The sequence below is a fragment of the Coregonus clupeaformis genome, chromosome 7 (assembly GCF_020615455.1).
Source record: "Coregonus clupeaformis isolate EN_2021a chromosome 7, ASM2061545v1, whole genome shotgun sequence".
Lineage (NCBI taxonomy): Eukaryota > Metazoa > Chordata > Actinopteri > Salmoniformes > Salmonidae > Coregonus > Coregonus clupeaformis.
This window is the reverse complement of record NC_059198.1, coordinates 18,278,496-18,295,636: the sequence shown is the minus strand read 5'-3', so window position 1 is coordinate 18,295,636 and position 17,141 is coordinate 18,278,496. Positions and strand designations below refer to the sequence as shown.

At 43.6% G+C, this 17,141-nt stretch overlaps 1 protein-coding gene across 10 annotated transcripts in view; it reads right to left on the bottom strand.

The window, feature by feature from the left end:
- LOC121569874 (voltage-dependent L-type calcium channel subunit beta-2) overlaps positions 1 to 17,141 on the bottom strand; it is a 145,236-nt gene that overhangs the window by 30,764 nt on the left and 97,331 nt on the right. For all 10 annotated transcript variants that reach the window (XM_041881143.2, XM_041881142.2, XM_041881147.2 and 7 more), the window contains one exon: positions 11,659 to 11,778. In XM_041881143.2, coding sequence (XP_041737077.1) covers positions 11,659 to 11,778 — 120 coding nt within the window. The remainder of the gene's footprint in view (positions 1 to 11,658; positions 11,779 to 17,141) is intronic.

The following is a 17,141-nucleotide window of genomic DNA, read 5'->3' as shown; positions in this document are numbered from 1 at the left end:
CGAGGCGTGTCAGGCCTGGAGGAAGAGACGACTTTGGGAGAGGTAAGGGAGCTAGAGGAACAGCTCGAGACGCTGAAGATACAGAAGAGACAAGGAGAAAACCTGCAGAGAACATTTTTAATCCCAAGAATTGGAGGAGAAGAAGAATACATTGAGGCAAAGATGCTGAAGAAAAGTAAGAAGATGATGGAAGACGATATTTGGAGGACAGAACTTAAAATATAAGCTTTTGAAGAATCCTGATATGTCAACAACAAAGAACAGGACGAAGAAACTCTGAGAAGTCAATCATACAACTGGTGGAGAAGAGAAGCTTGTGTGATGAAGAATCAGGGTGAACCAAATCAACAATCACTGTTACAGCTTCAACTGAACAATATCAAAGGCAATTATACCAGCCAAGGGGGGACCAGATGCTCCATATCGACCGCCAGTTTCTGGACAGACACAGAATTGGAGAGGGAGAAGAACAAAGAAGAAGGAGGAATATTTCAGCTACACTTTCAGCAACTTTCAGAAGATTGGTATAATTATGGACAGATTGGGTACTTTACCTGTTAATGCAACAAGTCAGGAGGAAGAACAGAGAACATTTTTAAGGAAGATACAGGGGCAATTCAAGATCACCTGTTAGTGCCTAGAAGAGACGAAGGGGGGTGTCCGCTGAGAGCATCGATTAGAGAAGAAGAGAAAATAGCTAACAGTTGAAACAACCGGCCATTAGAAGTGATAGTGAATAGGGGAAAAACTTATTTGGGTTCAGCCTAAAGAGGTTAAACATCTCACTAATTGATAACGAATTAGGATAGGGATTTGAGGTAGTAAAACAGTTACTTACTCTTAAAATACTAATATTAGAAGATACTGTTATGGCAGTGTTGGGAAGAGATGTATTGTTTAAATTGAAGTTTACAATAAGATGTACACTAGACGACTGGGTTTTTGGGAATCATTTGTTTAAAAAAAAAAAGATAATATCATAGGAAGGATGATAATCTATTGTTCTGTCTATTAGACACTGTCTGGGAAAATAAAGTTAAAAGGGGTGACTGTTTATTCTGGGTGACATTCTTACACTAAGAGATTTCAGGCTAGGCTAAAAGGTGTTTAGTCGTTTTGCCAAGTCTGTGTGTAATGAGTCAGAAGCAGGTGGGGAACTTTCCCAATCACATATTCTACAAATTTGGTGGTAAGGGATTTTGTGAAAATCAGGGGAAAAGGTTTTAAATGTTATGAGAGAAAAGATTAGATTAAAATAAGTTAGGAGTAGATTAGGGTTGAAAGAACTCTGAGACAGTAAGCTAAGTTTCAAAGTTAGTAGTAAGACAGAGAGAGAACAGTGAGGAAGGACATTTTAAAGTTTAGTGGGAAGATAGGGTAGGAGTTTAGATCGGTTAGGAGCAGATGCATTGAGAAAGTATGTGTTGCTGAATGATAAGAGAAGATTGAGGGTGATTGAGTATCTATATTTACAGTTCCCAGCAGGGAGATCAAGGTAATTATGGGTGTATTTTGTGTAATCAAAAGTTTGAAAGTCAGGGATTTAGAGAAAGGACTGAGATTTGGGGAAAAAGTGACACTAGTGGTGATAGATGGAAGGACAAGCAAAGACAACTTTTATATTGGGGGAAAAACTAGGAGTAACTAAGGACATTCACACTTCAGTCTATTATAACAACAGTGAGAAGCAAGTTAACTCTTTCAACATTGATAGGTATTAAAGTCATAAATATATCGCATTTGATTATAAGGGAACCAATACAGCACCAATTTTAGGGGGAAAAATACTTATTAGGGTTTAGGATGGGGACGTTTCTCCCATATGGAGAGATAATTATGGAGAATAAGTATTGTTATCAGGACCAGGAGTAAAAGGAGGTATAGTTTAGAAGAGGGTTAGGAGTGACTGTTCACTTATGTTGCGTAATGTTACAGAGAAAGGTCAGGGAGAATATGTGTACTTATCTAGTGCAAGCATTAGAATTTGTTCCGGTTAAGAATTATTGGTTAAAGGGCTATGTAATTCATAAAGTAACGCTTATAATGGAAGAGTTAAGGTTTGTAGCCTCCACAGTCACCAAAGGAGGTCAGGAAGAGTAGATTACAGTCACTCCAACAGTAGATAATCCACAGAGGATAATGGGAACTTTTGCATTAGAAGTAATTAGGGTTGATACAGCAACTAAATCAACTACTTTAATGGTAACTTTGGAAGGGATTAATGATACGATGTAGGGAGTATGGCATCGACAACAACTGTTCTGAAATTAAAGGGGGTTAGCAAGAAGGACTCAGGGGGTTTAGGTTACGGATGGAGAGTGCTGTCAATGATAGTACGAATAGGGTTAAAATAGGAGAACAGAGAGTAGTAGAGAGAATATAGATTCATCATGAAAGGACAGGATGAGATCTTTGATTTTGATGACAGACAGGGAGAGGTATCTGATCAGTACCGCTCGTTCTTCTGTTGTGGAAATTAGAGATAGATTAACTCATTCTGTAAGATCAGTGAGGAATCTTGAAGGTCCATGTCTGTTGAGGATTCCAGCACCAGACATGTTAGACGGTCGCGCGGCCTCTATCAGGTGTGGTTCAGTCTTATGATTTGTCATGACTGTGGTATCAGCAACAGTCATTGACAGATAGAATAATGTCGTTGTCAGAACAGTGGTTTAAGCCTAGGGTTAGGTGGAATTGGGTTAAGTGAATTAATATGGGAATTGTTAAATGGGAAAGGAAAAGCAGGTAACAACAGAATCCTGAAGTATTCAGGTGAAACATTGAGGGCTAAAAGTTGTTTTTGTTCTAATAAAACATATGAGGTAAGGGGTGTGTTCCTGGGAAGATCAGATTGGGATGTTATATGATAACTTTGGATAAGCATGACCTTAAGGGTAGTAATGAGAAATATGTTACTTTTTAGGTAGCAGGTAGTAAGAAGAGCAGGACGTTGATGGTTAAAAGATTAGCTTGTGCCTGACAATTTGACTATGGGGAATTTTAGAGATATTTAGAGGGATTGGGATGATAAAAGCATATATATTCTTACATTATGGATGGAAAGGATTTTGTTACATGTTAACGTTGAAGCTTCCATATGAGGTTTTACCATTATAAGAGGGATAGCATTGGACACAGCTAAATCTAGGGTTAAAAGGGTGACATGGCGACATGTCATAGTCTTCAAGCTTATCATTGAAGGATAAGGTCAGGGAGAAGGGGGGACTTTATTCATGGTATGGTGTAACATTTGGGAAGATCATATTGATAAATATTAGTTATACTTTGAGTCCAGATAGTTCAGATAAGATCACTGGGGTTATAGATGCATTATAAGGGATGTGTTTGGGAGATCTGAGAAGATTTGGTTGCAAGATCAATTAGGCCAGTAGGGGCAGTGATGGGTCAGATTTTAGTTTCAGCTTTGATAACACTGTGTGATGTTTGTAATTTGTTACTGACCTTTGAGAAAGCTTTGATATTGAGATAGGTTGGAGAGTGATTCCTGGAGACAACACTCAGATGCCGGTGTTGACTGTTCCTGATCTGGAGGAAGATGGATGGACTACTGATGGATAAATATCATTTTGATGATTAAAAAAAATAAAAATAAAAAATATTTTTTTTTCTCAATATTGGGGTGATGTTGGTATGATTTATGAATCAAAGGGGGGAATAGGTTTATGTGATTCATGCATCATTTATATATCATTTTTTAAATTCTTAGGTGAAATTGAGGTTTAATTTGAAAGTGGGTGTTTTGCAAAAGATACTGTTTGGTCGTTTCTTTTCTTTTCATTCCAGAGGCATTTGGGGGAACATGTGGAGATTGAAATACTCAAACAAAGACAATATGAAGGGACAATATGACTGGAGGAGATGAAACAAGGAGGGTGTGGCTGATTCCATCATCAACAAGTCCATTGGAAGAGGGGACTACGGGGAGATGAAGTGTAGTGGACTACATTCCAGTGTCTGCAATGAAATATAGACATGTGTAATACATAATTGTGTCATAGCCTTAGGGATTAATTTTTGTAGAATGATGTTTGATGTTATTGAATACATGGGAGGATCCTAGATGTTTTTGTTTATTTCGTGAATGTTTAGGGACAGAGAGGCTAGGAAGGGAGAGTTTCATTGTAACGGTCCTATGGGTTGACCAGCCGTACAATGGATGTTATTGGATAGGATTTTGTTTGCAGGGGGCTTACATGTGTATTTAGTTGCATCATACTTTCAAATGCATTTACATGAGTTATGAGGTTATCTGGAGTACCGACGGTGGTTGCCTGGGGCAGAGGGACCGTGAGAGAATTTTACTGTCTTGATTGGATGGATATCTGAAAAGATGGCTGCCGGACAGTTTTTCGCTCTTACACTCCATAGAGATTTCTTCATATGTCATAGTAATGTATTCACACTTCATAAACAGTTATGTCATAGTAATGTATTCACACTTCATAAACAGGTATTTCATAGAAAGGTATTTACACTCTAGAGGAGAATGTTTTTGGTTTAATGTTAAAGATACTCAATACTAGTCATAATCCTATTCTGTTTGGTTTCGAGACGTTTATTTCGTCTCGAAGGGGGGAATATCGTATCTGAAGATTATGCCTTTGTTAAATGTTTTGGAGGAACAAAGAATGTTGTTTTATGATCTTAGTTCAAATGTAGCGTTTGGAGGGTGATGCCCCAGGGGAGACTGGTGATTGGCCAGAAGAGGGAGTCACCCCTCTTTTTGCATTGTTTATAAATAGGGGTTAAACGATGAGACGTCAGAACGGCCATAGCAATCGGGGAGCCGTTCTCCGGACACCGCGGGTCTGTACATATGCTGAAGCTTGTGGTCTGAATAAACCCTATGATCAATGTTCAGTATGAGCAGACTCCTTTTGTTGACAGCAATAATGACCACCATTCATCATATACGACAGTAGTCCTCCCTATGATCGTCATCACTGCATACCTCTGCTGTGCCGTCTTGCTTTCGTGCTTCTCCATCCTCAACCTCTGGACACTGGCTGGCATTCGATTATTAATGAGCTACATTCATTGTTTTGTCTTAAAACAAAACGTTTTGTATGGGCAAAATGAATTTTTCAAAATAAATATTTACATAATGTACTGAAGCTATCTGCCTATGGGATCTCACAGTGCCATGGTAACCGTGGAACCGAAAATGGGTGGGGTGAGGGATAGAGAGCGAAGGGAGGGGAAGAGAGAGAGAATTGAGAGAGAGTGAGGGGAGAAGGTGAGAATGAGAGAGGGGGATAGAGAGAGAAGAGAGGGATAGAATAGGATAGAGGGAGGAAAAGCCGGTAAGAGAGTGAGGGGTTGGAGAAGAGAGAGTGGGAGAGAGAGAATATAGAAAGGACCAACAGAAGAGAAAGAGAGAGTGAGGGGTGAGCTAGAGAAAGAAATGTGGTTGATTGCCAAATAACACCACAGAGTCCTCTCCCCCCCTCTCTATCTCTCTCTTTTTCTCTCTCTCTCTCTCTTAATATCACTCCATTTTATACATATTTCAATAACTAATATCCGGAAGCCTTCTCTATACCGGTACTGACAGCATTATTAGATGCCTGCCCTGCGTGTTGCTCTGCCTGCCTTGTAACTTGTAATCTGGCATCATCCTTGCATTAGCAGGCCACAGTGGATCTAGCACCATAAATCAAGATTCTCGTATCATCTCACCTTGAGCATGTTTCAGATTGTTCTGAATTCGATTGTAAAGCCTTATTGCGTGCAGAGCGGGTATAGTGTGCTAGCTCTGAAGTGCGAGCCCATAAAATGTGGTTTTATGCGCCGTGGTAAGGTCCCCTTAACCTTCATCAATCCAGCGCAGGGATTTTTTGTTCTATAAATGAGAAGAGCCATATGGCCATTTCAGCACTGCCCATGCATAATGAAATAGATAATGAGGACAGTTCTCTAAAGTCCAGACATTTGAATATTTTACATTCATATCGAACATAATTGGGTGACAGTGATTGATTGTTGGGGCTATTTTTACAGAGGAAACGAGAGGTCTGTCTTGGTTTGAATCTGGGGTTGTGTCTGAAATGGAATCCTATTCCACTACTTTTAACCAGAGCCCTCTCTTCCTCTCTCCCTCTCTCCCTATATATACTGTATATCTCTCTCCCCCTCTGTCACTCTATCTCTCTGTGTTTTTCTCTGTTTTGCTAACTCCAGTGTATCTCTGACTCCTTGGTATTGCTCTGAGGTGATAGAGGAAAGGAGGGCAGACAGTGCTAGTTTGTTGTCAGATGTGAGTGTGATTTGGGCTAGGAGACACTGCCATAGGAGGAGAAGCCTGTAGAGTTGATTAAAGCTGTGCGGTCAGACAGAGGGGCTCAAGGGCCCGTGAGGGGCTACTGATGTGAGAGACCAGTGGCCTCAGGGGGACACATCTCCATTTAACTCTGGCAAGCACACACCAGGGTTTCCGTTAGCTGGTAATTGCCGGCTTTTGGCCCCCTACATTTTTTAAAAGCCGATAAATAAAATTGGCAACGGCCAATTGTCCAGGAGAATAAAATAATTCCATTGCAAAATAATGTTTTTTTTTGCCTATTCATTGATGTAAATACCATTTGATGTAAATACATTTGACCGGTCATGTTTAGCGGTCTATAGGTATATTTGCATAATTTAGTGGAATTCAATTGGCCCGTGTGTATTTTCGTTAGTCGTTATGATTCTTATTTATCACAAGTGCACAGCATACAGATATTGAGCCTATTTTGAGCAGAAAATCTGTCAGACAGTGCGAGAGCTGCTGCTACAGCTCCTGTTGCTGCTGGAGTGAAACGTGCTATTATAAGCCCAATCATTGTGCAACAATTCTAAATGCAGTCACGTGTTAAAAACAGTTTTGATAGCCACGATTAAAAAGAGCTACTATTTTTATTTCTCAACAAGTAATTGAAGTGCGCTTCCCATTCGCCATTTAAGTGCTTAGGCAACGGTAGGCAGGCTTCAGCACATCACACCACTTTTAAATGTGAGCTGGAAGCAGTATGCATTTTTTAAACATTTACTTAATTGTGTGAAACATTAACGTTTTACTTCATATTATGAGGCATGTCTTACCTAGCTTCAAAGTAGCCGAGCCAAAATTTGTTTCAATAAACGTGGAGGTAATTATTTTATAAAGACTTTATATAGCCAATTTCTCTCATGTTCTATTGGTTTTCAAATCAACTTTATTTTATTGTCCAATAGCCAAAGGCACAATCCTAGTCATATGCGCAACCCATGCTAGTTGTTGCATCTTTAGATCTCCCATCTTTCTATATTTCTAACGTAAATTTGATCTCTGTCACATGAAACCGCTCGCATGTGCAGTGCTTTTGACAACTGTGTTTTCCGCTAATTACATTATGGAACGAACATTCGCGCGTAGCCTACTACGGGGCAAAACAGACGGAGTTGGCTTAGATGTTGACAAACTATATTTCATCTCCAAATGTTTATTGAAAACATACACTACCAGTCAAAGGTTTGGACACACATACTCATTCAAGGGTTTTTCTTTATTTGTACTTTTTTTTTTCATTGTAGAATAATAGTGAAGACATCAAAATTATAAAATTGGCCTATGCCCACCCATGGCTGCGCTCCTGCCCAGTCATGTGAAGTCCATAGATTAGAGCCTAATGAATTTATTTCAGTGGACTGATTTCCTTATATGAACTGTAATTCAGTAAAATCTTTGAAATTGTTGCATGTTGCGTTTACATTTTTGTTCAGTATAAATACATTTGCACAATGAGCACTTGTTGTCTCTCAAATACATCGTTGCAGTTGTTGGTTAGCTAGCTAGCGAATTTTAGCCATATTAGCATTGACATGAAATCAACAAGACATGGTATCATCAACAAGGTAAAACTTTATGAAACGAGCCACCTACGATTCCCCACATGGCAGCTTCTTGTCAATGTTGCTAGCTATCTGAACATTCAGAATCATAACAATGCACAGCTTCCAGCCCAATCGATGCGCGCCCATCATTTTCGTGACGTTGTCAGCCAACCCGTCTGTGTAGTGCACTACTTTTGACCAGGGCCCATAGGGTACCCCTACACTCTTAGAAAAAAAGTGCTATCTAGAATCTAAAAGGGTTTTTCGGCTGTCCCCTTAAGAAAACCCTTTGAAGAACCCTTTTGGTTCCAGGTAGAACAATTTCCACAGAGGGTTCGACATGGAACCCAAAAGGGTTCTACCTGGAACCAAAAAGGGTTCTCCTATGGGGACAGCCGAAGGACCCTTTTTTCTAAGAGTGTAGGGCTCTGGTCAAAAAGACGTATACTATATAGGGAATAGGGTGCCATTTGTGACGTAGCCCTGGTCGGTCTGCCTGTAAAGAGGCAATCAGGCCAGCATATAGCCGGATGTTTCACAGAGAGAGCCCCTTCTTGCTCACTAATTAAAAAGATAAGTCGCTAGCAGATAACCTGGCATGGATTACCCCAGCCACTTTACATGATAGACGAGCTGTAAAAATAGATGCTCAGTGATCTGGCCTCACGCCAAAGAGAGAGAAAGAGTAGAGAGAAAGAGAGGAGAGAGAGAGAGAGGGCTCGGGTCAGGGGAAGTGCAATCTCAGTGACTGTAATGGTTTATAAGGCGGTCATTCACAAGCACCTGCCTAGTGCACCGTTAATGTGTTATATACAGTAAACACTTACTGTACAGAGGAAATAGAGCCTATGTGCCCTATTGGGGTCTGGTCAAGTGCACTTAAGGGAATAGGTTGCCATTTGGAATCGCAGGCAAGCCATAATAAAATAAAATAATATAGCCATAAGACTGCTAAATAGTTAATTAAATGGTTACCCGGACTGTCTGCATGACCCCATCTTGCACTGACTCTATGCACACTCACAAGACTATATATAGACTGTATACACACTCACTCACACACACGACACTGACACTCTCACACAAATCCCACACACATTCACATACACTACATACAGTGCCTTCAGAAAGTATTCACACAGTATTTTCCACAAATTGGTTGTGTTACAACCTGAATTTAAAACGGATTAATTTGGGATTTTTTTGTCCCTGACCTACACACAATACCCCATAATGTCAAATTGGATATGTTTTTCCTGAAATGTTGATACATTTATTATAAATGAAAAGCTGAAATGTCTTGAGTCAATAAGTATTCAACAACTTTGTTATGGCAAGCCTAAATACGTTCAGGTGCAAAAATGTGCTTAACAAGTCACATAATAACTTGCTTGGACTCACTCTGTGTGCAATAATAGTGTTTAACATGATTTTTGAATAACTACCTTATCTCTGTACCCCACCCATACAATTATCTGTAAGGTCCCTCAGTCCAGCAGTGAATTTCAAACACAGATTCAACCACAAAGACCAGGGAGATTTTCTGATGCCTCGCAAAGAATGGCACCTATTGGTAGATGGCAAAAAAACAAAAGACATTCAATGAGCATGGTGTAGTTATTAATTACACTTTGGATGGTGTATCAATACACCCAGTCACTACAAAGATACAGGCATCCTTCCTAACTCAATTTCCAGAGAGGAAGGAAACCACCAATGGTAACTTTAAAACAGTTACAGAGATTAAAACCAATAAGGGTCTAAGCCCTGTCTAAACCGGGGATCATATTGCTATTTGATTTTGAATTGTACGTTTTTGGGCCTTACTGCTATTAGCCCATACAAACACATTGAATAACAGATTCACTACATAGAACAACAGATAGTCCCTCAAAAAATCAAAAGGAAGTTTGTTCTGAAGTGTCTGTCCTATATCTGAGAGATATAAGCAAGATCAGGAGAAAAAAATTGTTTTCTCCATATATACAGTACTTCCATAAATGTTTTCAACTAGTACAATACAACACATTACTGAGTACCACTCTCCATATTTTCAAGCATAGTGCATCATGTTATGGATGTGCCTGTAATCGTCAAGGACTGGGGAGTTTTTCAGGATAAAAAAGAAAGGAATGGAGCTAACCACAGGCAAAATCCTAGAGGTAAACCAGGTTCAGTCTGCTTTCCACCAGACACCGGGAGATTCATTCACTTTTCAGCAGGACAATAACCAAAAACACAAGGCCAAATCTACACTGGAGTTGCTTACCAAGAAGACAGTGAATGTTCCTGAGTGGCTGAGATACAGTCTTGATTTAAATCTACTTGAAAATCTTGCTCAACTAAGGTAGTTAACCAACAACATATCACAATCATAGCAAGTAAAATGTTTTTGTAACCATTACTGAGAATGTTGTTGCTGTTTGGGCCGGCTACTTGCAAATGTATTTTTGTATTTTAAAATACATGGATTTTAATTAAATATAGTTTATTTTGATACATTCATCTTTATGGTATTTTGTATCTGTTTTTTCTAATTGTATTTAGTAATTTTTGCCCATCCCTGTTCAGAGTGGATGTCACTGTTTCTCATATAATTTTTCACACAGGGCGCCTTTTGGGAAATTTTGGGCAAAATGTAAGTATACCCACTTCTCCAGGCACCACTACACCACTGTGTACATATCTACCTCAAATATTGTACCTCGTACTCCTGCAAATTGACCTGGTACTGGTACTCCCTGTATATAGCTTCATTCTTGTGTATTTAATTCCTCTTGTGTTACAATTTTTTTCACTCTGCATCGTTGGGAAGGCTCGTCAGCAAGCATTTCATGGTAAAGTCTAGACCTGTTTGGATCAAAGTACTGTATTTCTGTGTCTCTAACACAACGGTCAACCACCATGTTGCTTCTACCTGGGAATTTTGGAAAAGTTAGTGTAGTTTTATAACCCTATGCTGTACTGTATGTACCGTAGAATGGACTGATTGTTCCCTATGCTTCTCACAGACAGAGCTGTTGCGCTTAGACAGCATGTTGTGGAACACACAGTCTGGCCTCTCTAAGTCACCCATATCTGTCAGACATGCACTATTACAAATGTTTTTGCTATCTAGAACCAAAAAGGGTTCTTCGGCTATCCCCATAGGAGAAACCTTTTTGGTTCCAGGTAGAACACTTTTTGGTTCCAGGTAGAACCATTTTTGGTTCCAGGTAGAACCCTCTGTGGAAAGGGTTTTACATGGAACCAAAAGGGTTCTACCTTGAACCAAAAATTGTTCTTCAAAGGGTTCTCCTATGGGGACAGTTGAAGAACTCTTTTAGGTTATAGACAGCACCTTTTGTTCTAAGAGTGTAGGGAATAGGGTACCATTTGGGATGTAGCACAATGGTAATACTAGAGCCAGAGGTCCCTCTCCCCTAGCCTGAGAGTCAGACTACCCAAACCGGATAGGGCACTGATGTGACACCCTAACATCCCTCAAACAAGGTTGGGTTATCAATGGTGGACCTAGGGCCCTGAGTTTCCCTGACCATGTGACCTGGCCAGTAAATTCTCCAATGGAACCAGGAGAGTGATGTGAGACTAACTCAGAAAGCTCATTAAGCATAAAAAGGCCTTTTTCATCTGCAGAATGTCACCACATTCATAGTTATGATCCACTTTAAAGATCCAGAGAGAGAGAGAACGAGAGAGAGAGAGAAAGAGATGGCATGGATAAAGAAAGGGAGATCCACAGCAGACTGCTGGACAGAGTGGTCAGTATAAGGGTCAGTACAGTACCTTGGCCTTCTCCAGCTGTGCCTGAGCCTGCCGCTCTGCCTCTCGTCGCACGGCCTCCTTGTCCTCCTCCAGGGACACATCGGAGTCTGATGGACGGCTGGTGTAGGAGTCCGCCGAACCCTGCAAAGTAGAGGGAAACACTTTCAATTATAGATTACATAGCAGATTAACTCTTGAGACCTCAACAGCACACAACAGACTAACTCTTCAGACTCACACTCATCAAACACACCAACACACAGTATATAAACACACCATGCTGCCTTGTTCAGCAGTGAGACATGCCAAGTCTAACTGAAATTCAAGCAGAAGTCCTATTTTTGGAGATGGTTTGTGAAGACAGTTCTGTCAAATACAAACAACTAGAAAAAAGATACAAATATAGTCATGACCAAACTCAACCCCAGAGGTACAAAGAATCATCAGAGAGCATCAGAGCCTAGTTAGTGAACTTAGTGAACAGGCACACACATCTAACTCACACAATATTCAAACCCAGGGGAATGAGAGGCAGAAAGAAATCACAAAAGCTAATTGGATGTGTTTCAAATGGACACTCCCCTGCTTCTCAGAAAGCAGCTGTCACGCCCTGACTCAGGGGACGCTTAAATGTTGAGTCAGGGTGTGTATATTCTTTGTTGTGTGTTTTCTATGTTTCGATCTATTATGTGTAGATCTATGTTGGCCGGTGTGGTTCCCAATCAGAGGCAGCTGTAGCTCCTTGTCTCTGATTGGGGACCATACTTAGGCAGCCTATTGGCACTAGTGGGTTGTGGGATCTTGTTCCGTGTAAGGTATGTTGTGTGTGCTACCTTGGACTTCACGTTTCGTTTCGTTTGTTGTTTTGTCGTTGTGTTTATTTGGTTGAATAAACATGTACGTATATCACGCTACGCCTTGGTCTGTCCCGTCATTCAACGAACGTGACAGAAGATCCCACCAAATGAGGACCAAGCAGCGTGCCCAGGCGGAGCAGATGGCCATGTCACAGGTGGCCAATTTGTGGTCATGGGAGGAGATATTTGCGGGGAAAGGACCATGGGCTAAGTTAGATGCCCAGGCAGGAGAGGAACAACGGCAACACAGAGGAGGCCGGTCGAGGAGGAAGCCCGAGAAGCAGCCCCAATAAAAAAAATTGGGGGGGGCACACGGGGTGGTTGGCGGAGCCTAGGGTTAGAGCAGAGCCAACTCCCTGTACTCACGCGAAGAGGCGTATGACTGGGCAAGCTCCGTGTTATGCGGAGCTACGTACTGTGTCGCCAGTGCGCCGGCACAGTCCTGTACGTCCTGTGCTTGCACCACGCACGTGCCGTGCGAAGATGGGCATCCAGCCAGGACGGGGTGTGCCGGCTCAACGCTCCTGGTCTCCAGTACGCCTCCTTGGTCCCGCATAACCTGCGCCAGTTCTACGAACTGTATCGCCAGTGTGCGTGCACAGCCCAGTGCATCCTGTGCCAGCACCCCGCACGTGTAGTGCGAAAGTGGGCAGCCAGCCAGGACGGGTTGTGCCAGCTCTCCGCTCTAGACCTCCAGTCCGCCTCCACAGTCCGGCCCGGCCTGTTCCTGCTCCTCGCACCAAGCCAGTGGTGCGCGTCGCCAGCCCGGCCCGGCCTGTTCCTGCTCCTCGCACCAAGCCAGTGGTGCGCGTCGCCAGCCCGGTCCGGCCTGTTCCTGCTCCTCGCACCAAGCCAGTGGTGCGCGTCGCCGGCCCGGCCTGTTCCTGCTCCTCGCACCAAGCCAGTGGTGCGCGTCACCGGCCCAGCCCGGCCCGTTCCTGCTCCTCGCACCAAGCCAGTGGTGCGCGTCGCCAGCCCGGCTCGGCCTGTTCCTGCTCCTCGCACCAAGCCAGTGGTGCGCGTCGCCAGTCCGGCCCGGCCTGTTCCTGCTCCTCGCACCAAGCCAGTGGTGCGCGTCGCCAGTCCGGCCCGACCCGTTCCTGCCCCTCGCACCAAGCCAGTGGTGCGTGTTCCTAGTCCGGTCCGGCCCGTTCCACCGGTGCCTGATCCGGCACCGGTCAGCTGCTCCACACCGGAGCCAGAGCAGTCCGCTCCACCGGTGCCTGACCCAGTGCCGGTAAGCTGTTCCACTCCGGAGCCAGAGCAGCCCGCTCCACCGGTGCCTGATCCAGCTCCGGTTAGCTGCTCCACTCCGGAGCCAGAGCAGTCCGCTCCACCGGTGCCTGATCCAGCTCCGGTCAGCTGCGCCACTCCGGAGCCAGAGCAGTCCGCTCCACCGGGGTCCAGTCCAGCTCCGGTCAGCGGCTCCAATCCGGAGCCAGAGCCATCCGCTCCACCGGTGCCTGATCCAGCTTCGGTCAGCGGCTCCACTCCAGAGCCAGAGTAGTCCGCTCCACCGGTGCCAAGTCCAGCTCCGGTCAGCGGCTCCTGTCCAGACCATGACGTCAGCCCCTCTCCAGGTTCGGGGTCTCCCACACCAGGGTCCAGACAGGGCCTGGCGTATCGTGGAAGGAAGGAGAGGGGAAGCAGCACGCCGAGGTCCAGACCAGACCAGGGGCGCAACAGGGAGGCGGAGAGTGAGAGGTCGTCACGCCCCGAGCCGGAGAGAGAGAGAACGAGAGAGAGAGAGAAAGAGATGGCATGGATAAAGAAAGGGAGATCCACAGCAGACTGCTGGACAGAGTGCCCACCCGGCCCCTACCCTATTATGTTTATGTTGTGCGGTCGGAGTCCGCACCTTTGGGGGGGGGGGGTACTGTCACGCCCTGACTCAGGGGACGCTTAAATGTTGAGTCAGGGTGTGTATATTCTTTGTTGTGTGTTTTCTATGTTTCGATATATTATGTGTAGATCTATGTTGGCCGGTGTGGTTCCCAATCAGAGGCAGCTGTAGCTCGTTGTCTCTGATTGGGGACCATACTTAGGCAGCCTATTGGCACTAGTGGGGTGTGGGATCTTGTTCCTTGTAAGGTATGTTGTGTGTGCTACCTTGGACTTCACGTTTCGTTTCGTTTGTTGTTTTGTCGTTGTGTTTATTTGGTTTAATAAACATGTACGTATATCACGCTACGCCTTGGTCTGTCCCGTCATTCAACGAACGTGACAGCAGCAGGACACATACTGTCATGACTTCTGCCGATGCTGCCCCCCCTCCTGGTTCGGGCAGGCTTCGGTGTTCGTCGTCACCGGAGTACTAGCTACTGCCGATCCCATTCTCATCACTCCACTTGTCATGTCTTGTCAATCACACACACCTGGTGCTCATTCCCCTAATTAGTATGTGTATAAGTGTTCCCTCTGTTCCCCTTGTCTTTGTGAGTGATTGCTTTGTTGTGAGAGCGTGTAGCACGGTTGAGCTACATTTCACTGTGTTATTTGCCAAGGTGGATGTTTTCCCTTGTACAGTTTTGTTTGACGCTTGGGGCGTTTGATTTATGCAAACAGATTAAACTCTGGACTTCGGTATTTTACCTCCTGCGCCTGACTCCTTCTTTCACACCTCGCCACACCCACTATCTCACATTTCCCAGGCTACATCAGTAACTACAAAAGTAGTGCACTATAAAGGGAATAGGGTACCATTTGGGACGCATCCTCAGTCTGTCCTTTCATTCACTACCACTTCAGTCTGAGAAAAAAAGAGACTAAAGAGTAACGCTAAAGGATACCAGGACTAAGTATTTGTTTAATTTACTGTAGCTGTAGGTTTGTCTCCCATGCTCTATAAGAGAGACATAGGGACCTCTGTCTCTCTCTCTCTCTCTCTCTCTCTCTCTCTCTCTCTATCTATCTCTCACTCTTCTCTCCATCTCTGGTAACTGTGGGCCCCAGCATGTATGTGTGGTAAAGGCTGCAGCTTCAGCCATATAAACAATCAGGCTCACACACATTAAGCACCTGACCACCGGACACACATTCTATATCTCCTGGATGCACACAAACTTACAGTGCCTTCGGAAAGTATTCAGACCCCATGACTTTTCCACATTCTGTTACGTTACAGCCTTATTCTAAAATTGACTAAATCGTTTTTTCCCCCACATCAATCTACACACAATACCCCATAATGACAAAGAAAAAACAGTTTTCTATTTTATTTTTACCTTTTTGCTAATAAAATAATAAATACAACTGAAATATAACATTTACATAAGTATTCAGACCCTTTACTTAGTACATTGTTGAAGCACCTTTGGCAGCGATTACAGCCTCGAGTCTTCTTGGGTATGACGCTACAAGCTTGGCACACCTGTATTTGCCGAGTTTCTCCCATTCTTCTATGCAGATTCTCTCAAGCTCTGTCAGGTTGGATGGGGAGCGTTGCTGCACAGCCATTTTCAGGTCTCTCCAGAGATGTTCGATCGTGTTCAAGTCCGGGCTCTGGCTGGGCCACACAAGGACATTCAGTGACCTGTCCCGAAGCCACTCCTGCATTGTCTTGGCTGTGTGCTTAGGGTCGTTGTCCTGTTGGAAGGTGAACCTTCACCCCAATCTGAGGTCCTGAGCGCTCTGGAGCAGGTTTTCATTAAGAATCTCTCTGTACTTAAAGGCCTGATTGGTGGAGTGCTGCAGAGATGGTTGTCCTTCTGGTTGGTTCTCCCATCTCCACAGAGGAACTCTAGAGCTCTGTCAGAGTGACCATTAGGTTCTTGGTCACCTCCCTGACCAAGGCCCTTCTCCCCCGATTGCTCAGTTTGGCCGGGCGGCCAGCACTAGGAAGAGTCTTGGTGGTTCCAAACTTATTCCATTTAAGAATGATGGAGGCTGTGTTCTTGGGGACCTTCAATGCTGCATAAATGTTTTGGTACCCTTCCCCAGATCTGTGCCTCGACACAATCCTGTCTCGGCCCTTTACGGACAATTCCTTCGACCTCATGTCTTGGTTTTTGCTCTGACATGCACTGTCAACTGTGGGACCTTACATAGACTGGTGTGTGCCTTTCTAAATCATGTCCAATCAATTGAATTTACCACGGGTGGACTCCAATCAAGTTGTAGAAACATCTCAAGGATGATCAATTGAAACAGGATGCATCTTAGCTCAATTTTGAGTCTCATAGCAAAGGGGCTGAATACTTATGTAAATAAGGTATTTATGTTTTATATTTATAAAAAACTGTTTTCACATTATGGGGTATTGTGTGTAGATTGCTGAGGATTAAAAAAAAATCAATTTTAGAATAAGCCTGTAACGTAACAAAATGTGGAAAAAGTCAAGGGGTCTGAATACTTTCCGAAGGCACTGTATATATAACACAAACAGATGTATGGGCATACACAGGTACACATGATCAGGACCAAGACCTTTCTCTGTTTCTCTCTTTCCTCACACACATATACACACAGGCACAGACACGCTGGCACGAACGCACACATGCACGCAGGCAACCCAGTATGTTTACAGCCCTGTTATGTTATTGTCAGACTCAGAGGGACTTTTTGAATAATAATAATAATTAACCTCACACTCTACCAGGCTGATTAAAACTACCCAACCATCCCATTACAAAGAGGATCATACTTTAC